The sequence below is a fragment of the Ctenopharyngodon idella genome, chromosome 3 (assembly GCF_019924925.1).
Source record: "Ctenopharyngodon idella isolate HZGC_01 chromosome 3, HZGC01, whole genome shotgun sequence".
Taxonomy (NCBI): Eukaryota; Metazoa; Chordata; class Actinopteri; order Cypriniformes; family Xenocyprididae; genus Ctenopharyngodon; species Ctenopharyngodon idella.
Window position 1 is genome coordinate 18,429,546 of NC_067222.1, and position 21,636 is coordinate 18,451,181.

A 21,636-nucleotide genomic window follows, 5' to 3' on the forward strand; every position below is an offset into this window, starting at 1 on the left:
AGTAGGTTAGATTGAGGGTTTCAGAAGAAGCATTTACCATGGATTATCAACCTCGTAGCAACAGTGAGTCTGTCTTTAAAGGTTTATATCATTAAAAATCAATGTCAACTTCCAGATCCCAACTGTTGCGCTCCATTTCAGTGTCAGAATAGTTTGAGCAGGTTATCCAGGTAATTATTCTATGCATACAGAACATTTGCATGTACGAGAAGTAAACTACTCTGAACAGAGAGAGACACACACAGCAGTTCTCCATTGTATAACTGTATTCATGAGTCAGAAGCATATTGACAGTTTTCTAGTACATGTTTTCATATGGTGATTCTTTTCTTCGTGTTCTTACTTTTAAAAGAATTTTTTAAAAAATGACAGCGATTGTTCTGGAGATGGAGTTCTGCACTGCTTTTCCCGGAATGTTTGTCATGGTCAGCTCGACCCCTTCAAATCCCACGGAAACTCAGGAGTCCGAGTGCAGCTCCTAATGCCAGACTTCATCTGAACGCTTTCTTAACTTTGAAAAATAATGCAGTGTTGTCCATTTGCTTCTCCTTTCTCTCATCTATAGCACAAAACCCTTGGAGGTGGAAAATAAGAACACTTATCAAAGGAGCAAAAACAGACACAAACAAGCAAACACACACACACACACACACAGCAAAACTCTCTCTCTCTCTCTCTCTCTCTCTCTCACACACACACACACACACAGGCACACCTTCGAAGGCAATATATGTGCATCTCCATGACAACAATGTCTCTGTGGCAACTGGACTTCCGTTCCACGTGATGTCACTGAGTATGATGTCATAACGGGTCCTCCTGATACGGACATTCCATCAATCGCTCAGAATTCGGTCTAAAATACTGATTAAAACAATAGTGATGTTTAAAATAATGATAATATGAGTTATGATAAAATACTACATATAACTGGTGTAAATACACTGCCTCTCTCTCTCTCTCTCTCTCTTCCTGTCCACATGGTCCCATTCTCTTGTTCCCAAGGCGGAGCTCCACCGCTCCGTTTGTAGCAGAATGAACTATAACAAAGATAAAAGATGACGACAGCGGACTCAAACGTCAAACGGAATTGTTGTTTTGAAAGGCAGTTAGCGTTTCTTCATCTCAGAGGAAGGTCCATCTTCTGTCCACCACAGAACAGGTGATAAATGGAAAACCTCTATCAGCGACATGCCAGTTTTCCCGGTTATTAGTGTTCTTTAGAGAAAGTCTTTGAACTTTACATTCCAAAATGTATCCATCGGTAACCATGGTAACTCCCATCTGGAAGCATGAAGGCGTTCCCACTTGGGCTGAAGCTCACACAGTCAGGCGCGAATCTGTCTGCTGGGAAAGCCAAGCACAGCACAGGTACAGGTCAACGGCTGCACAGGGTTTGATGACAGAATCTAGCAGACTTCCACTCACGTGTCTGATCTGTGCGTGGCTCGTGTGGTGTGTGTGTTCATCCTCTCTCTGACTGCTCCAGATACACGGCTCCAGGCTTGGCAATTCTGTTACTCTGTCGAGACAGAACGCATATGTACACTAATACACACTGGAAAAAAATGATGCACTCAGAAAATATATACATCATGACCATGAATTATTAATTCATTCCCTTGTTTTAGTTAAATCCAAACAATTTGTAAATTGTGGCCACGATTGACTAAAATAAGGGAACAAATTGTGTCCACGATATAATTAAATGGGGGAACAAATTCGTGGCTACGAATTAACTAAAATGAGGTAACAAATTAAGACATGGGAAGAAATTATTCATTCATGGGAAAGATTTAACTAAAACAAGGGAACAAATTAATAAGCCGTGGGAACAAATTCTTCATTCGTGGCCACGGTTTAACTAAAACAAGATAACAAATTAGTAAATTGTGGCCATGATTTACTAAAAACTAGGGAACAAATTCTCATGGCCAGGATTTACAACCCGAATTCCGGAAATGTTGGGACGTTTTTTAAATTTGAATAAAATAAAAACAAAAAGACTTTCAAATCACATGAGCCAATATTTTATTCACAATAGAACATAGATAACAAATGTTTAAACAGAGAAATTTTACAATTTTATGCACAAGATGAGCTCATTTCAAATTTGATGCCTGCTACAGCTCTCAAAATAGTTGGGACGGGCATCTCCTCTTCTTTTTAAAACAGTTTGAAGACGTCTGGGCATCCAGGTTATGAGTTTCTGGAGTTTTGGTGTTGGAATTTGGTCCCATTCTTGCCTGATATAGGTTTCCAGTTGCTGAAGAGTTTGTGGTCATCTTTGATGATTTTTTGTTTAATGATGCACCGAATGTTCTCTATAGGTGAAAGATCTGGACTGCAGGCAGGCCAATTCAGCACCCGGACTCTTCTACGACGAAGCCATGCTGTTGTAATAGCTGCAGAATGTGTTCCCTTCAGCATTCATAGTGCCTTCCAAAACATGCAAGCTGCCCATACCGTATGCACTTATGCACCCCCATACCATCAGAGATGCTGGCTTTTGAACTGAACGCTGATAACACGCTGGAAGGTCTCCCTCCTCTTTAGCCCGGAGGACACGGCGCCCATGATTTCCAACAAGAATATCAAATTTGGACTCGTCTGACCACAGAACACTTTTCCACTTTGAAACAGTCCATTTTAAATGAGCCTTGGCCCACAGGACACAACGGCGCTTCTGGACCATGTTCACATATGGCTTCCTTTTTGCATGATAGAGCTTTAGTTGGCATCTGCAGATGGCACGGCGGATTGTGTTTACCGACAGCCCATTTAGTAATGTCATTGACACAATCATGCCGATGAGTGATGCAGTGTCGTCTGAGGGCCCGAAGACCACGGGCATCCAATAAAGGTCTTCGGCCTTGTCCCTTACGCACAGAGATTTCTCCAGTTTCTCTGAATCTTTTGATGATGTTCTGCACTGTAGATGAGATTTTCAAAGCCTTTGCAATTTGACGTTGAGGAACATTGTTTTTAAAGTATTCCACAATCTTTTTACGCACTCTTTCACAGCTCTGCCCATCTTTACTCCTGAGAGACTCTGCCTCTCTAAGACATCCCTTTTATAGCTAATCATGTTATAGACCTGATATCAATTAACTTAATTAGTTGCTAGATGTTCTCCCAGCTGAATCTTTTCAAAATGTCTTGCTTTTTCAGCCATTTGTTGCCCCCGTGCCAACTTTTTTGAGACCTGTAGCAGGTCAAATTTGAAATAAGCTAATTTAGTGGATAAAAGTCTAAAATTTCCTTGTTTAAACATTTGTTATGTTATCTATGTTCTATTGTGAATAAAATATTGGCTCATGTGATTTGAAAATCTTTTAGTTTTCATTTTATTCAAATGTAAAAAAAAACGTCCCAACATTTCTGGAATTCTTAATTTAAATCTTAATTTGTGGCCATGACTTAATAATCAGTAAAGCATGGCCACAATTGACTAAAATGAGGCAACAATTTAAGTCATGGGACTGAATTCTTAATTCGTGGCCACGATTTAACTAAAACGAGGGAATGAATTATTAAGTCATGGGAATTAATTAATTCATGGCCATGATTTAACAAAAACAAGGGAATGAATTAGTAAATCGCGGCCACAATTTACCAAAACAAGGGAACATATTAATAAGTAAAGGGAACAAATTATTCATTAATGGCCACGATTTAAATAAAACTAGGGAACAAACGAGTAAATTGTGGCCATGATTTACTAAAACAAGAAAACGAATTACTAAATCAGCCAAAATTGATAAGTCGAGGGAACAAATTCTTAATTTGTGGCCATGATTGAACTTAAATGAGGGAACTAATTAGTAAATTGTGACCACATTTCCATATTAATTGTGAAGTCTTGTTCTCTTACCTTGTGCTTTGGACACCTCAGAGAAAAGTTGTCTTCATTTAGAGAGCAATCTTTAGAGTAAGAGAGTAAAAAAAGAAATGATTGAACATTTAATGCAAGTCACTCATCTGATCACAAAGACTCATGTGCATTTTGCTTTAATAAAAACTAGCGCAGACCAAAGTGATGTCACATCTCACCTGCTTCTATGGCACAAAGGTAGTGGTACCTCAGGGTGCAGCCTTTACTGTAACAGCCAAGGGTGGAGCCCACCATCTCACAATGAGAGCAGCTCTGAGTGGAATTAATAAAAAGGAAAGAGGAACTATAGCAGCAAGAACTACCATAATAAGTGAATATTACAGCAATAAGACATATTACAACAAGCCTTGCAAAACAAGCTGCAGAATTTTCTACTCACTGTGTCTCTAGCACCATCTAGTGCCTCCTGAAGGCCATACAGTCTCCCATTGACCAGGTATACGCCACTGGTCCAAACGATGCAGCCCTCATGCACCCACAGCTCCTCAGGGTCCAGAGGCACTAGTGGGAGTTGGGCCAGTTGGGCCATGGGGCCCAGAGAGTCCAGGCTGGGTGGGGGAGGCTGGAAGGGCAAGGAGGCTTTGCTGTTGATGGGGACAGTTCGAGGTAAATCTTCACTGGACTTGTGTCTTCTTTTGAAGCGTGGATGGGATGTCAGTTTTCTGTGTTGGGGCCTTTGTTGTGAATTTTCAACATGCAACTGCTTCAGTATGATTTCACTATCCAGTTCTTGTACATTTGATGTACCCAGCCCACTCACCAGTTCTGCAGCCGGATCCCAGGTGTGAACAGTTACCTTTGAGGTAACGCTGCTGATCTTAGCATTGTGGAAAGCCATTTCTTCACCCATGTTGGGAGAGACAGTGCCAATGGTGGTAGCTGGGGATATTGGGTTTGTTGCCTGACTTACTGTGCAATCGCTATCAGTAGATGACTTGACATTTTGCGAGTCTTGTAATATTGTATCCTGGGGAGTCGAGTCTGTCGGAATGGATGTCATACTGGAACCTGTGGTAGCTGCCCCATGGTGGGACAAGGTTTGTCGGACTTGAGGTTGATTCTTAGGGAGCTTGGCTGCATATTCAGCTGGGTAAAAAGGACCATAGAGATCCCCGAGATGTTTGTAGTTGGCCCATTTCTGGCAAAGACAGCATAAGAGGCGGCCAGTGTGTCCAGTCTCTGATGTCACAGGCCCTGGCAGAACATATCCAGATGTAGGAAGTGTCTTCCCTGATTGCAAGGCAGAATCAACTTGCTCTGAAACCCAATTTTCTTTTGTTCTTTCATTTTCCTTTTCTTTTCTCACAAGCTGTGATGACAGCAGGGTATTTAATGGGCCATCAACCCCAGAGTGACCAGCTTTGCCTCCACCTTTTGATTTTTCATCCTCTGCATTAATAATTGTACAGACTGCCCCAATTTCTGCTACCTTTTTCTCCACATGTATGTAAGGAGCAAAAACATTATTCCTGGCATCTGAAAATATGCCACACAGGCTCATGCTTCCTCTACTGCTCGTTTGAGTGTCCAGCTCCTCTTTGGAAGCCATTCCTCTCCTTCTCCTTCGCTGATTGCCACTTGAGCCAGCAGTCTCGTTGCCCTCTTTCCCCTTTCTCTGTTTATGTTTAGCAGGCTTCAAATCTAACTCTGGCTGGGTCTCTTCACTCTCTACATCCACCTTCACCACCTGGGTTTGAGCAGGAGGGACCAAAGATGGACAGGGTTTCTGGTCAGGTGGTGTTGACACTTCAGGCACTTCACCTGCAGTGTTTGGGACTGGGACAGACTGAGGTACAGCTGTGGGTGAGGGAAGAGGAGCAGCAGGTATACTTGTTGCTGCATTCTGAATTTGTGCTTGGGCACGTTTCTGCTTATTCACACTGCCTACTGGGCGACCTTTCTTCTTCCCTGATGGGAAATAGCCTTTGGGCACAATGTTTTCTGATGGTTTGGACTCTGAACTTGTCAACCTGAGAGAAGTCATCTGGTGCTGAGGAGCTCTGGACAGAAGGTGGTGCCCGGGGCTCTGACTATGGCCAGTGGTGGTCCCATAGTAATCCCCACCTGGGTAATCATCAAAGCCCATGCCAGTCTCTTGCAGTTTCTGCCTTAGCAGGTTAGCAGCTGACTGCTCACTTCGCCGGGTTTCCAGCTGTTGATAAGTGTTTGTGAACTGCTGTATGTCAGACAATGCAGATGAAGATGGAGGAGGGGATCCCTGTACAGGACAAGGTAATGGAGGAGCTGGTGGAAGGGGTCCTAACAAAGTAAAATCATCCTTATCATTTTCACCCACCAAGGACCCTGAAGATCCAGCAGCACCTAATCCAAAGTCAAAATCTTTTGGCAAACTTCTGAGGGTATTACTGCTAGAAGCTGTTGCACCTGGTTTGAGAGACTGAGAATCACAAGAGAACGCATCTTCAACTGCTCTGTATGGCATAAGATCTTCTAAAGTATGAGAATCATCTAGGTAAGATAAACAGGCCTCTTCTCCTTGAGGAACACTAGCAAACGACGTGCCACCCTCAGGGTCTGGTATGTCAGAGGTGTAATGAGGTACTTCCAAGAAGTCAGATTCCACGTGACTATTGTTGAAGTCATTTTTTTTCACACTGGGAGTAATTTTCTGCACAATCGCCTCAAGTTTTAGACCACGACCCTTTCTTGGGGGAAGAAACTTTGCTTTGGACTGAGGAGGTGAGTTTGCACTGGATATAGAATGCTGTGTCTTAGGAGATGGCAATTTTGGCTGAGCATCAGTACTGCTAGAACAATTGATGGTTGCAAGTCTAGAATCAGAGTGTGACTGAGAGAGTGGGGAGTGATAAGCTGATCCTGGCCGCTGACCTGGAACATCCTGATGCTGCCTCTTAGCTGGAATAGGAGAAATAAAAGATCTAACTCTCCTTCTCATAATTAAAGGGTTGGTTTCAGCCGATGCTCCAGTTTTGGTTGGTCTCTGCCCCTGCTGAATCCCTTGGATAGCCTTACCGGTGTGCCCAGCAGGGCTAATAGCACCAGCTGGAGCCACTGAGTGGAAAGATTTGGCAGTGTCTTCTGCGCTCTTATCTAAAATCTCTTCTCCAAGTTTAAGGCCAGCATTTGTGACTGGTTGAGAATTAATATGCTCACGAGGGACTGCTGTGGGTGGTTGCCCAGCTCCATCTCTTTCGGGATAAGCATCCCATATTTTCATGTCAAAGTGTGAACTGGGATAAGAGTGCTGCCGAGATATATGATGCTGACTAGGCAGAATATCACTTGAAGTTTGGGATTTACACTTCTGTTCAGGGAGTCTCTGAAGAATGTTCCTGTCCATACCTCTTAGCCTTTGCCTGTCAGGAGTCCAGTCGGGTCTGTCTTGAGGGGGTAAACTCTGTGGAAACACTTGTAACTTGTTAGTAGAGGGTGTGGTTTTAGAATATGCTGATACTGTGTGGAATGGTCGATGAGGTGTAGGATGGGAGATAATTTTTGGTCCATCCATGGTGTCACTGAAGCCATATGCTCTGAAACCATCAACTGCCTGTGAAAATGACTGGTGTCTCGGTGGTGAGGACAAAGGATTCGAGGACATTTGCGAAAGATATGGCATGTTGCTGGTGGCTTCATTGTTGCCTTTGGCTCTGCTGGTCTTTTCTAAGTCAGAATCAACATCTACAGGGGCATGAAGGGGCTTACTAGATTCCTTACTGGGTGGCGTGCTGCAGTAACCATCTGTGTTCTGACCTGCAGTTTCAATCTTTGATGAGTCCTCCTTGTTTTGTGCTTTCTTTGCTTTTATTTCTTCCTTGCAGCATTCTTGATCGTTTGATCCAGAAGAAGAAAACGGCTGCTGAATGACTGAAGGTCCAGAGGTCCCGGAGTGCCCTCTCTCTCTTTCTGGTGTTGTTCGCCGAGAAGGGGACACGTCACAGATTACGGAGCGCCTTCCTGAGGCCGAGGATGTCTGAGATTGAGTGTGACTGATGGGACCTACACTGCATGCCAATGGCTCAGCTTCCTGTAAAAGAAGTTGTTCCACAGCAGAAGGAGAGGTACCATATCTGGAGGATTTTCTGTGCTGCAAAGAATAGTCAGCCAAATTAATGTGCTTTGGAGGGGCTCCTGTTGTGAGATCTAAAGACTGCTGCATGTTGGTGGACTGGCTTGGAGACAGAGTGGTTTTGCCTTTTTCTAAGGAGATCCCATGTGTTATGTTGGGCTTATGTGCTTCAGAATCCCAAGAGGGATGAGGAGGGCCTAAAATAATCTCATTATCTGGTCCCTTATTTTGGCTTGAACTTGGTGGTTTTCCAGAGGCCATTGGATTGAACTGGACATTAAGTCCACCCATAACTGTTTGAGAGCTCATTGCAGTAGAACTCAAATTTTCAATCATACTGTAAGGTAGTCTAGTTTGATAACGGTGCTGGGATGTGTCTTGAGGTTGTTGATGAGCACTAGATGTCTGGTCGGGACGTCCATAGCGTCGATCTAAGTGATGACCTTGGAGGACTTCTTGCAAAAGACTTGGAAATGATTGCTGAAACTGAGAACTGCTATCCTGACTTCTTGAGACGATACCTCTCCCCCCGTCCAAAGCAAAAACACCAATCTCCTTCCTGGCAATAGACCCATAGCTGGCCTGCAGCTGATAATTCTGGGATCTATTTGCACCCATACCACTTCCTAGTCCTAACTTTCCCTTGCTCTTCGTGGAATTGTAATGTACCTCAGGATTACTGTATTTAAATGACACTGGGTGAGATTGAATAGAGGGGATGTTTTGGCCAAATTCTTGTTTAGGGGAAATATCATATTGTGACACATATGTTTCCATGCACATCTCGCCCTCTCCATTGTGATTTCTTGTCTCTCTCAAGACGTTGACGTCACGTTGCTCCTCGGGATTGCTGTGTTTGTTTGGGTAATGAGAAACACCATATCGTGGAGATTTGGCTCCTGTGTGCTTGCTTGATTCAATATTCAGTTCAGAACGAGCAGAGACAATAACCCCAACACCTCCAACATTATGCTGCTCTGAAACATTCACATTTTTACTCGGGTTTTCAAATCGTTGTGCATCTGTCTCTGCTTCATCCTGTGATGGAGAGACTGACAGTCTACTCTCTGAATTTTCTTTATCACAGGGAGGACCTGCACTTTCAACTTCACTTTCTTCATCTTTTATCATTTTGATCCGTCTTCCCTTCATTCCATTATCTTTATTACCAAGGTCTCGTTCTGCCACACAGTTCGGATGTGCTGAGTGAACGGGAGATGGTGGAGCAGGGGGATACACTTGTTGTTTTGGGCTGTGTTCTGCAGAAGGATGAACTGATGGTGGTGAAGAGGAGGAGGGAGTCAGGGTTTCTGGTGTCTTTGTTTGAGACTCTCTAGTAGACGATTGTTTTGAAGCTGTTAAAATGACTCCAGTGTTGACCTGGAGATTCAATGCCTGTTCTGATGGCATCTGACTCTGTGATGATGGGTAGCTCTGTGGCTCAGATTCATTGCTTGTTCCACTTGCCTGCCTAATTCTCTTACGTTCTAATTGTTGATGCCCTTTTGTTTCCAGCATCTCAGAACTGTCTTCATTCGCTGAGGTCTGACCACTGGCACTGGAATTTCCAGATTTGTTTTGGTTGCTCGATAAAGACTGCGATCCCTGCTGCATCTGAAGGTGATGTGCACTGTCTCTGCTCTTCCTCTGAGGCAGCACGGTGTCTGTTAGCAGCATGTGCTGCACTGTATTAGGTAGATTTTCCACTTGAGAGGTCAGAGCATTTAGACTATTTAGACCAGGGTCCTGCAAGAGTTTGTCATGAGGGTACAGGGAGCCATCTTCCCCTGGACCGCCCCGAAGACCTAGTCCCATTCGGTTCTGACTCATGGCAGCATGACCAATTCCTGCACTGTGGTTCAAACCAGCCATTTTAGTTCCTACACCACTACCGCAACTACTGATACTGCTATTTGAATTGGGAGTGGGGCTCAGCTGAGGTACGGCCTGCAGAAGACGTCCATGGCTTTGGCTGCTGCGAGTGTTTGAAACAGAGGAGTGTGATGACGTCTGCAGATGAGTAGCTGCACTATTTCCCTCTGAACTCCCCATTAGTGGAGACGAAGAGGAGCTGCAGCTTGGAGACTGTACAGCAGACGGAGCAGGGGAGGGATTAGAAATGGGGCTGAAGTTTTGATGAATGTGAGCCTGTTGATTTTGGGAATGCATAGGAGATTTGGTGAGGTCTTGAGGGGGTTGTGAAGGCAGAGCAGGACTAGAGGAGACAGATGAATGGGGCAGTTTGGTGTGCAGGTGTCCTTGGTGCTGCATTTTGAGGGAAGGGTCATAACCTGCTCCAGTGCTGTGCTGAGAGGTACGCTGGGAATGGGGAGCATGCTTGTGAAGGGACTGAGATTGGGGCGAATATGGAGGATGAGCAGACGATGAGTAGCTTTGTCCCATATTCTCACAGCTGTTTGAAGCAGATGAACTTGTATTAGTATTTGGATTAGACTGAGTGGGTGAGTTATTCATTTTGGCATCCGTACTGCTGCTGCTGATCACGTCGTATCTTTGCGGTGGAGAGTTATACATTCCAGTAGAGCCTGAGGTTGCATTAATGGGGGCATAGTGTCCGAACTGAGGGGGTATTCTGCTTCCAGAAAGCGGGTATGTCCGGTGATGCTGACCTTGGTGTAATCCTTGATGTGGGGAATATTTCTGACCATGCTGGCGTTGATGCATTTGAGCACCTGATTGTACTGAAGTACTATGAGCCATACTGTATTGCTGGGAAGGAGAAAACGAACCAGTGCTGCCGCTATTACTACCCCCAACTGCAGAGCCACTGCTGGAGCCATAATCCATAGAGTATGGAGAAATCATTCCAGAGGACGACCCTGAACCAGATAAGTGTTGGTACTGATGAGGTGCATGTCCATCCATGTTTGTGTACCTAAATCCCGCACCATACGCTGCTCCGCCTCTTCTGCTTCTTTCTCGCCCACTCACTGAAAAATAATAATCCACACTGTCTTTACGGTAAGAGTTCCCTCCTCCTCCTCCACTGTGAGTGTTTCCCTGCGTCAACTCTCCAGTTGATCTTCTGGATCCATAGCTGTGTATAGGAGGAGCGTGTAGAAGATGCTGTTGGCTTCGCAGGTGCAGGTGCTGCCCATGACTCTGCAGGTTAGGCTGAGCTTGCTGCATGGCCGCATAGTCCTCGGAGGTTCTGGGGGATATCTGAAGGTCTGAAGGCTGGGGTTGATACGGGGAACTGACGACACTTCCTCCCCGGCTAAACCCTGGATGAATAGGGACTGGACTGTTGGGGAAATTCTGCATTTTTGTGTTTTAAAGTTTCTCAAAAGCAGTTATTAGCAATCTTTCTTATGAAAAGGATCCAAATGGCAAACTGGAATGTTTAGTATTAGCTTCACATTAAAGAAACCAAGACACATATGTAGCAGCAATGTAGGACGCCCCAGCAAATGTCTGCTAATCAAAACTGAGCTTTGAACTGAATTTGCTGCTAGTTAAAAAGTAAACAGTAAACAATGTAAAGATGGGAAATGCAGCAGCTGCAATTCATTCACAAAAATGGTGTCACAACTGCCACTGTGGTTTGGCACTAGATCCAAAGAGCTCTGGAAAAAGATAATGAATGAAAGTTTAGTATTGTCGCAAAATGTCTATTAGCCAAGAGGTAAAAATACTCCACCAAAATTACAACTCAGTTACGTTTCATTACGAGAATGTCAATATCTTGATACCGTAGTGTGAAAGGTCTCTTTGCCATTTGGTAACTGTGCGAATGGATGTGGGTAGCAGCCATGCAGTTGGATTATAATAGTTCATTGACTGGTCTGCAACAAAACAATGAAATATTTCTCCAGTTGGCACATGTATTCACTGACACTGACAATAGCTTGAGAAAGATCAATACTTTAAGATCATGATTTCTTTTCATATTTCCTGTGTAACAGGGATTTTCGGCACTCTCTCAAGTAATGTTTCATTAAGGTCTTTGCCAACAAATATTTTCCAGCTGCATTCAAACATTTGTCTTTTCCCATGTTAGTTCCACTCCAGCAGGATTGTTGTTTTGTTTCTTTGCTCGTCCAATCCTTGTCCGTTACAGTACGGTGTTTTTCAGTCTAGCTGGTCCTAGCTTCAGGTTTTCCATGGTCAGTGACACACCATCCAGTTGCTTGTTTCATCCGATCCTTTCAATATGATAGTGTCTTTCTCTCTCTCTTGAAACAGGAGGCTTGAGACGGTCTGAAAACACAGGGAAAACACAGCAACATTCTGCTTTAGTGCTACGTTCATATTTTTTTAACAACCAAACAACAACCCAAGTGCACTTTGTCTAGAGTCAATTTGTCTGTAGTCAATCTACAAGTACAACCAAACATTTAAATTGCCATGAAACTCTAAAACATATTTTCTGCGATGTTGAGCGTGACAGCTGGCTGTACACGATGGTTTATAATTTAGAAAGTTTAAAATATTAGTATTTTTTTACACCGCAAAGGGCGCTATAGCGCAGCCAGTTAAAGTTGACATGTTTACAGCAACTATCTTAATCTGATTTAATGGCACAGGCATCTGAAATAAACAATCACCCTCTTGAGTACATTATCATCTCAATAACATACATTATATATGTTCAGCAGGACTGCACACTTGCAATGCCAATCATTTTGTTCTCGCTTGCATACTAGTATAAAGTATGTTTCTGGCCTGAGGCTTTACAACTGGGCAGCTTTACGAGGTCCAACAGCATATGAAGCACACAGAGATCATGGAGAACTTCACTGATGGCTGTTAGACGATCTCACGTAATTCATCTCTTCATCGTCATCGAATGATTTCAGATATTACTACTGCATCTCTTTCTGTCTCTCGGACGCGCGCAGTGATCAGTGTGTAAATAAAGCATGTTCTCGCATATGAACATTGCTCTGCTCAGCTTAGGCTCAATAAACATGTTAAATCGACACAAAATTGCCGTCACACCGCGTCTGCACAGCAACTCTGGCTCACGATTAGAATCAAAGAAGTGATCTGTATAATGCCATTTCTACTAGGGCTGGGACAATAAATCATTGCAATAAATTGAGAAATGATTCTGAGATTTTCAGAATACATCACGATTCATCACGAATCGATTCTGAGCTTAGTTTCTAATAGCAGATGGCGGTCTAGGCTAGTTTTTAACCTCACGCTCAAATGCTCACGAAGAAGAGCGCTCATGCGTTCGGCTGAGTCTGAGAATGTACTTGCACCTCAGAATGCGAACACTCTTGTAATTCGCTTCAACCTTTTAGAACTTTATGAATGATTATTTTATAGAAGGCATTATTTTATAGGCTATTTCAAAAGCACACAGGGCAATCTGCTGTTAAAAACTAAGCTCAGAATCGATTTGAGAGAGAATCACAATGCATTCAGAAAATCTCAAAATCAATCCAGAATCATTTCTCCATTCATTGCAACAATTAATTGTCCCAGCCCTAATTTCTACACAGCCTACATTAAACTTGCGTTAAATAATATGTATTGTAAAAACAAATTGAATTGAGTGTGCAAACTTTTTTATTTAACAACTGTAATTTCTATTAAAAAAAAATTGAACTAGGAATGGATGAAAGAGATATGAAGAACAGACTAAACTTTTCTTAGATTAAAATATATGCGGGCAAAGTTGCAGTTAATAAATTACAATTTATGTTATTGCAATACTCAGCATTTTGCAAAAGGTTTTAAAATGGTGTATTGTGGCTTGAGAATCCTGGGGAATGAGCACAATGAATGGCAACCGGCAGTCTAGGAAATGATGTGAAAATACGTGGTTTAAAAATAGCTTTAATAAGGTTTCAGTGGCGAATGGCATGGTAGTTCATTTAAAGCCGTGTGATGATTATACATGCAGACGCTACCTGTGCCTGAATACAGATTCACAAACCCTTCACATCTGTAATCTGGATTATTTCAGTGAATGAACAACACAGAGTCACACTGCTGCTCAACTGGGAACTTCAGGACGAACATTTCAAGTGATATTTCTCATAATGGTGTCTGTATTCAGACTGCGTGCTTTCATTCAGGATCTTAATACAAATCCAACACAAAACTGAGACTGGACTAATCCTGTGCATGTGCTCTTCACTGACCCCAACCAAACTCTGCTTCAGGTTCAGTTCGAGCATGATGAACTACACCAATGCCACAGGAACGTTCAAGAAGAAGAACATCGCCTTGAAGAATCTGCTATATATAAAATATGTTATAGATTGAGCATACATTGGAAGAGGTCTAACAGGCCGTAAAGAGTTTATACTGAAGGCCGGTACACTTCAGGAGTGAAGGAGTGGGAAGATTTACTGTGAATAACAGCTTAAATTTTGGTTTTAGTCATAAAAATGAAATTCGAGACATAAAAATGGATTTTGGGCAAATTTAGCTAAAAACAATCGTCAAATACACACAGAATATCAAAGGTCTTGACTACAAACCACCAAAATAAAAGTGTGGTTTTTTTATTGTTCTATGTTCTCAAAGTAATTATTAATACATACGAATAAGAATTATTTTTAAAAATTATGATACATTTGTATTATGGATGTTAACGATTAATCGACGAGCGATTAATTGTCGATAATACATAATAATTATCAATCGTCGATTAAGCAGGGTCATGCGTGCTGCTCAACCGCCAAACGCGTAAAGCAGACACGAGGATAAATGAAGCGAGCGCGCAGCCTTTTGTTTTGTGCAAATGTAAATTGTAATATTGTGTTTATTTTGTGTAGCCTTATCTAGACCTGATTTATCTCATATAGGACGCCTTTGGTTAAGAATTAATGCTCTAGTAAAGCGTGATCATCTTCAGCTCAAACAGCAATGCACAACTAATAATGACTATGATTGGGCTGTCATATTACATAACATTATAAAGAGAATATTGCAATAATACATTGTGAATTATTTGGGTTTAGTTGTTTCATCATGTTGCTCCAGGAAGAGCGCGTCCACAACGTGATATAGCATGCAACTTCATGTTCACTTGTACGTTTGCATCATTTTGTGCAGATAAAATCTGCAATATTATGTATATTTTGTATATCTGATTAATCTCATAGAGGATGTATTTTTTTTACTTAAATAACGTGCTAGCAAAGTGCTCCAGTTTACCAGTGTTCATTCAGAGCGTCAGCGAGCGGCTCGCACAGCTCAAACAGCAATACACGACTAATAATAACTATGATTGGGACTGTCATATTACAAAACATTAATGAGAACACTATTTTAATAAATCGCTGTGAATTCATAGGGTTTAGTTGCCGTTTTCAGCACGTTCACAACAGTACACATTCTGACAAGCACACATCTGAGGCGGCGTTGTATTAGTCGTTATATTTGATTATTAAATAAGTAATTTCATAAATGATCACATCAACTCATCCTACTAGCCCTTTATTTAGACTAAAAACCCTTCTCACTGATTTGGTGAGGAACATGGCGTTTTGAGCAGCATTTGCACACCCTGAATATATGCCACTGCAGTAGACGCATACTGCAGTATTAAGGCTAACGATTAATTGATCGTTACTTTAAATGACAATCGATCATGGGAATTTGTGTAAACTGACATCCCTAATTTGTATTAAATCATAAAACATAACATACAGAAAAAAATTTAACAGACAATACAGAATTTGGGGGGAAATAAAATGGAACTGATGTAAAAATAAAAGACTTCATATTACTGCTAAAATTGTAATAAATTATTAGTTTTATGAATTCAATTGATTGCGCACATGCGCAAAATTTTGATGATTGCAACTTGATGATAAACAAACATTAAAAAAAAAAAAAAAAAAATACAGAATTGGGGGGGGTGGGGGGGTGGAACGGACAGACTGTTATGGCGCGTCTTCATTGATATGAAACAATAACTATAACTTCAATGATAATTTTAACAATAACTATATTAGCGTCCACACCAATGCACTATATCAATATCGTTGTTTATTCTTAGTTGGTTCGTCTGCCGCTTTAAATACGCAATCTCTTTAAAGCAGGATGGATTCTGATTGGCTGTCAATGTTTTTATCATTCATCCGTTCTGAAAATGATTCCAATTATATCATTCCTCTGTGTCGTTATCATTATAGTTGTGCTGTGGACTCTACTATTCTCTTAGAGCAAATTATTAAAACTTTATGGTTATCGTTATAGATATCGTTCTTGATGTGAACGGGCCTTAAAGCAAAATACTCAGCGATTCGATTACACACGTGTCATTTATAATCGCACAAACCGCTCGATTTTACCGAGGAACGTACTCACTGTATGGAAGAAAGCAGCATAAATATTCTGATTAAAAACAGTGAGAGGATGATGGTCACTTTTGGATGGATAAAGCTATAAAAACAAAGTTTTCACAAAGTTACCATATTCCACTGTCAAGCATCTATACGGTCTTATAGACAGGAAGTGTCGCGAGCGCAGACAGACGTAATCCATCTATGGTATGTGTGTTTAATTAGCAGTCTTTAATGAGGGTCCCAGGCACTTTAATGGGATCATTAGTCATGTGGACACATGTCTATTGTCTCTCACACAATGAGTTTATGAGTCTTCCTACAGTGAAACTAGTCCTGTAGGTGATCCGTTAACCAAACCAAACGCTTGAGATGATCTGCAGTCGTGCAAATAGTGTGTGTGTGTTTAGGGTTTGATTGCTTTGACACAATCTGTACTGTATAAAGCACTATACAAATAAAGGTGACTTGATTATGCAGAAATGTGGGTTTGAGATATGCAAATGTGTCTACCTGTGGTGTACATTTGAAACTGACCGTGTGTGTGTGTGTATATGATGCTATTCACAGTTTCAGGAATGTCTAAGCACTAGTTTAATTTGACATCTGTCATTACCTCAGGATGAAATAATAGCAACAACAACAACAATAACAACAACAACGACGATTATGATGATGGTGATGACGTTCAGAAGGAGTTTACAGTGTGTGTTCATTAAATGAAATCAAAATCTGGAATTAATGATGGAGCTCCGACATGATATTGACGGAACAATCTAGAAATCACACTGCCTCCATTCTATTCCACTCGTTTCTCAGAGCACATTAGCATTAGCTCTTTAGCATGGCTCAGATTCGCGCAGAAATACTGGATAAACACGTACAATCCGCCGATTTATAAACGCGTCAGAAGAGCGAACGCGACACACGTCGACACTCACATTCACTGAAATTAAACGCGATTGTGAGGCGAAATGGCGAACATGATGAACAGCCAGACTGATGCTGCAAAGGCACAACAACGCCACATTAAAACCAACACGAATGTCTGATAATGTGATGTTTTTTTACCGGACAGGCCTGTCTGATCTCCCCGGGCTCGAGTCCCGCGCTCCGCTGCTCCGCCTGCACCGACCCGCGGCTCCCACGCCGCGCACAACCGCCTCACGGAACCGAACGGGCCTCGATATTCCCACCAGCACGAATTCGTTTCTCTTCTGCCGTTTTTTTTCCCCTTTTGTCTTTCTCACGTCAGGAAACGAACGAGAGGAGCTCGAGCGGTCCACGCGCTCCCGCCCCCCTCACGCGCGCACCGCATCCATCACGCACACGCGTCTGACGCGACAACGCAACAGCAGCACACTACATCAGACCATCAGAGAAATCACATCATCACACTCCTAAAATAAAGGTTCTTGATTGGTTCCAGGAAGAACCTTTGCACAATAGTGGAAAGGGGTTGTTTAGATTATTAAAATGTTCTTTACACTACGAAAACATGGTAAGAACTGTTCACTGTTCTTTGTGGAGCCCAAAATGGTTCTTCCATGAGAAACACCCCTTTTGGAAGCTTTATTTTTAAGAGGTTTTTTTTTTTTTTTTTAGTCATGATGGTGAAATCGTTTTGATAAATCTGATCGCTAGCATCATTTGGTCACGTGTGTTTGATTTTAGGGATTATAATAGCTGGATTTGTACTAATGTCTGTCAAAATAGAATTGTTCTCGTGCTTGTAGTGTACTTACACTAGTGTGCAAAAATCTTTACAAATACGAGCTAAATATAAACGGAAGTTGCGCTGTGAAACGGCTTCTCGAACAAGAACAAATGTCTCGCTCTGATTGGTTGAATGAACGGAGCGACTGAATAGCGCGTTCTCGTGTCGATCATTCGATCAAAGTAACAGTTGGATTTATAATGCGCGCTCCTGCCATGGACTCAACAATAACCCGCGCTGCCGCTCCTATGGAGACGCGCGGCTATTTCCATCACGGTTACCATAGCAACTGAATCACAGCGGCCTAGTGTGGATCATTTATAGGCCACACATTCACACAGACATCCGTGCAGCAGACATGAATAAATATGAAACAAGACCTGTTTGTTTGCTTTAGTACATGTTCAGTGAAAATTAAGCCTGCATTACAAACACCAAGGCTTTGTTTCATCTCTCCATGTAGACAAATACAGATTATTTATATTGTTTTGGTGGGTTATATTTGCTTCATAGTGTAACTGTAAAACATATTTCTAAAATGCTATGTACCTATAAAGCAACTTTTTGCTTGTGTTATTTTTATCATCACATTCATGTTATATCAGCTCTATCAAACATTACCTGGGAATAGATCTTGAGCTACAGAAATGGTCATACTATAAAGAAAGACAGATTCTGTAAAGACTGCCATGATTTGAGACTGTTCAGAGATCAGACGGAAGTGAGGAGGATTCCTGACCTGTTGTAGTTCCTCCGTTCGCCACACGAGGGCGGAGCGCCACCACAAACACTGTGCTGATTTATTTGAATGAGAAGTTAAAATACTGATCGTTTTCATGCATGTTTTTCCTAATTAAACAGCTCGCAAGATTCACTGTTTAGATGTTCTTCCATTTAGTAGGAATAAGTTAGTATCTGTCTTGTAAAAATCTTGCAAGCTGATTAGTGTCGAAAACGCAGAGGAACAATTAGATTTAACCAGATTTTGGTTTTTGAACCTACAAGAAGAATTTCTGTTTTACTGCTGATAAGTTTGAGAAGTTTGGATGTAAACCCAGCAATCTGAGAGGATAAGGAGGAAAAGTAGAAGTTGGCTTGGAGGACAGGTAAAGTTAAGTGTCAAATTTAAATCACAAATCTCCAAAAAAATATTACCAAGAGATAGAAGATAAATAATAAATAATAGCGGGCCCAAGACTGAGCCCTGGGGAACACCTTGAGATAACATCGATAGACTCTAATCTTTCTAACAGAATGCTGCGCGCAATAGTATCACGTCGCGCAGAATAAGTATAGATTCACAAGTTCACACTTACAAATAATCAGATAAAACACGTGTATGTGCCGTGGTGAGGACACGGGGTGGTGGAGGGATGCAGAAAACTGTCGAGAAACATAGGTGAGGATGTAGGCTTATCTCTTCCCGAACTTTGTTAATAAAACATCATTAAAAGTCCAGAGTCAGCAGCTGACAGTAAGTCAGTAACTAATGCAGTCTCAACACTGACAGGAACGGAAAGAAGACTGAAATTGTTCATATAAACTTATAAATCAGTGAGATGACATAGGTGTGTATTACCTACATGTTGAGGACTATAACCTGATACAACATAAAACTATAGGCTTCATCGCTCACAGAGGCTTTTATTGTTGCATACTGGGTCTATATTATGAACTTTATATTATAAAACACAGGAAATATGCATCTTTAACATTTATGTAGTCACTTTTAGTCCTTAATTTATATGAGAAATTCATCAGGATCATTAAGTGGATCTTCTCATAGAAACCGTATAACAGAGACAGCTGAGAGAATGACAGTCAGCAACTGTGACCATGTGACACACACACACACACACACACACACACGCACACAGTTAATAATGTGTGAAATGCTGCTGTACTGTAAGTGTAAGTGTGTGTCCTGCAGTTCTCTGCTCGTCCTGCAGAGGTCAGTGTCGTATAGTTATTTACTCATGTATCGCGCGCTCTCGTCGCCTAGCAACCAGGCCTGGAGGGCACTAGTATTGGCATCTCGCGCGTTTCGGAGGTTCACATCTGGAGTCTTAAGTGATCTGCCCTCTGAAACACAAAGAGCCGGGATGCGACCGAGTGTTGCCATGGCAACCGCTCACTTCAGCATCCTCATTCACTCATTTACATCTGGAGATGAATTACTTCACTCGTCGAGTGGACACTCGGCTCAAAATACACTGTGAACTAAATCATATGTATTATGTAACGTTTGTGCCAGCAGAGAGTGTGCAAATGTGCTGGAACTCACAAACCTGCATTAATGTCAGTATAAAGGTAGGGTCTATACTGTGGAAAACATTACATAAACCAACAAATGGGCTTTTTTTGTGCTTAACCCCAGGTTATCCTCGTTCTAAAGCCCGCTTTTAACTCAGGCTAGAAAAATGAGTTAGAGCTAGACTTTACAGCGCTTTTAACCGGGGTTATGAACCCCTTCTCCGGTGCAGATTAGAGCTGCTTTAGCTCTATCGATGCTGACTAGATGCTTAGCAACCGACAGCCAATCACGTGCCTCATATTCACTTGCTTTGTACAGTGGCGGAAACACGCGTCATGTAAACAGTTTGAGGGGAAAATGTCAAATGTTGACAGAAACGCATCAGTTGAAGTAAATAAGATTTTATTCTTACCTTTATAGTCCGAAAAGTCCATTCAGAAAACAAACCTCGATAGTCCAATGAGGATAAGGTAGACCTTTTATGTAAACATATCACGTACTGCGCTCGTCCAATCAGTGACGCTGTAACGCAAATATGCAAATAATTAACCCAGAGTTTAGAGATGTACAGTATGAAACGTCATTTTATGAATACAGGATTAATGCGTGAGACGTGAAGGATTCTGTTTACACGAATGACCCAGTTAACCTGTTCAAGTGCGAAAACCCTGAAGGTGAGTCACATTTACCATTGTTCGGCGAATGTTCGCGGGTGAAATGCAGTCGTTGGAGTTTCGCCATACAGACTTCAGGTTAAAGTTCGCCGCACTAACCAACAGAAAGCTGTTTGTTTTTAAACCGTGTGGGGTGTGCTTCATACATCGCTACACTATTGACAATATGGCCTTTTTTGCCCACAGATAATGGCGTTAAATCACTGCCATAAAATACAGCGGTGCTTTTGAAACTTTTATCTTTCCACCTTATTTTTAACGTTAGGGCGGCGCGGCTATTTTAAACTCGAATGTGCTTCCGGTGTCAGTTATTTTAGATGTGCAGAAACAGTTTATTAGCTTGATGTTGTAAAATGGTAGCCTATTTGTTTTGATATTATTTTAATCTATTAATAATAATAAACACCTTAGTTTGTAGCTCAAACTGTTTTACCGTTTACTGCACTTTAAAGGGTTAGTTCACCCAAAAAATTAAATTCCTGTCATTAATTACTCACCCTCATGTCATTCTACACCCAAAAGACCTTCGTTTATCTTCAGAACACAAATTAAGATATTTTTTATAAAATCCGAGGTTTTTGAAAGCAACAAAATTACCACATTCAATGTCCAGAAAAATAGTAAAAACAGTTAAAATAGTCAACGTGACTGCAGTGGTTCAACCTTAATGTTATGAAGCGATGAGAATACTTTTTGTGCGCAAAAACAAAACAAAAATAACTTTATTCAACAAATTCGTCTGTCCCCCGTCATTGTCATACGCTATTTTCAATGC

The 21,636-nt window shown here is 41.7% G+C and overlaps 1 protein-coding gene across 3 annotated transcripts; it reads right to left on the minus strand.

The window, feature by feature from the left end:
* Window positions 1–248: 248 nt before the first annotated feature.
* tcf20 (transcription factor 20) lies at window positions 249–17,703 on the minus strand. 3 transcript variants are annotated; one of them, XR_007928697.1, is made up of 7 exons: window positions 17,288–17,703; window positions 4,275–12,164; window positions 4,054–4,147; window positions 3,875–3,924; window positions 1,429–1,522; window positions 716–1,347; window positions 249–574 (listed from the first exon to the last, which is right to left on the minus strand). XR_007928697.1 is itself a non-coding variant. In XM_051885692.1 (6 exons), exons 2-5 carry the CDS (start codon window positions 11,226–11,228, stop codon window positions 1,466–1,468), a joined length of 7,155 nt encoding a protein of 2,384 aa, XP_051741652.1. In that variant the 5' UTR covers window positions 11,229–12,164; window positions 17,288–17,703; the 3' UTR covers window positions 249–1,344; window positions 1,429–1,465. The 3 variants fall into 3 exon arrangements, 2 of the variants coding, with proteins under 2 accessions (XP_051741652.1, XP_051741651.1); XM_051885692.1 differs by having other exon boundaries at window positions 249–1,344; XM_051885691.1 differs by having other exon boundaries at window positions 249–1,347.
* Window positions 17,704–21,636: the final 3,933 nt, after the last annotated feature.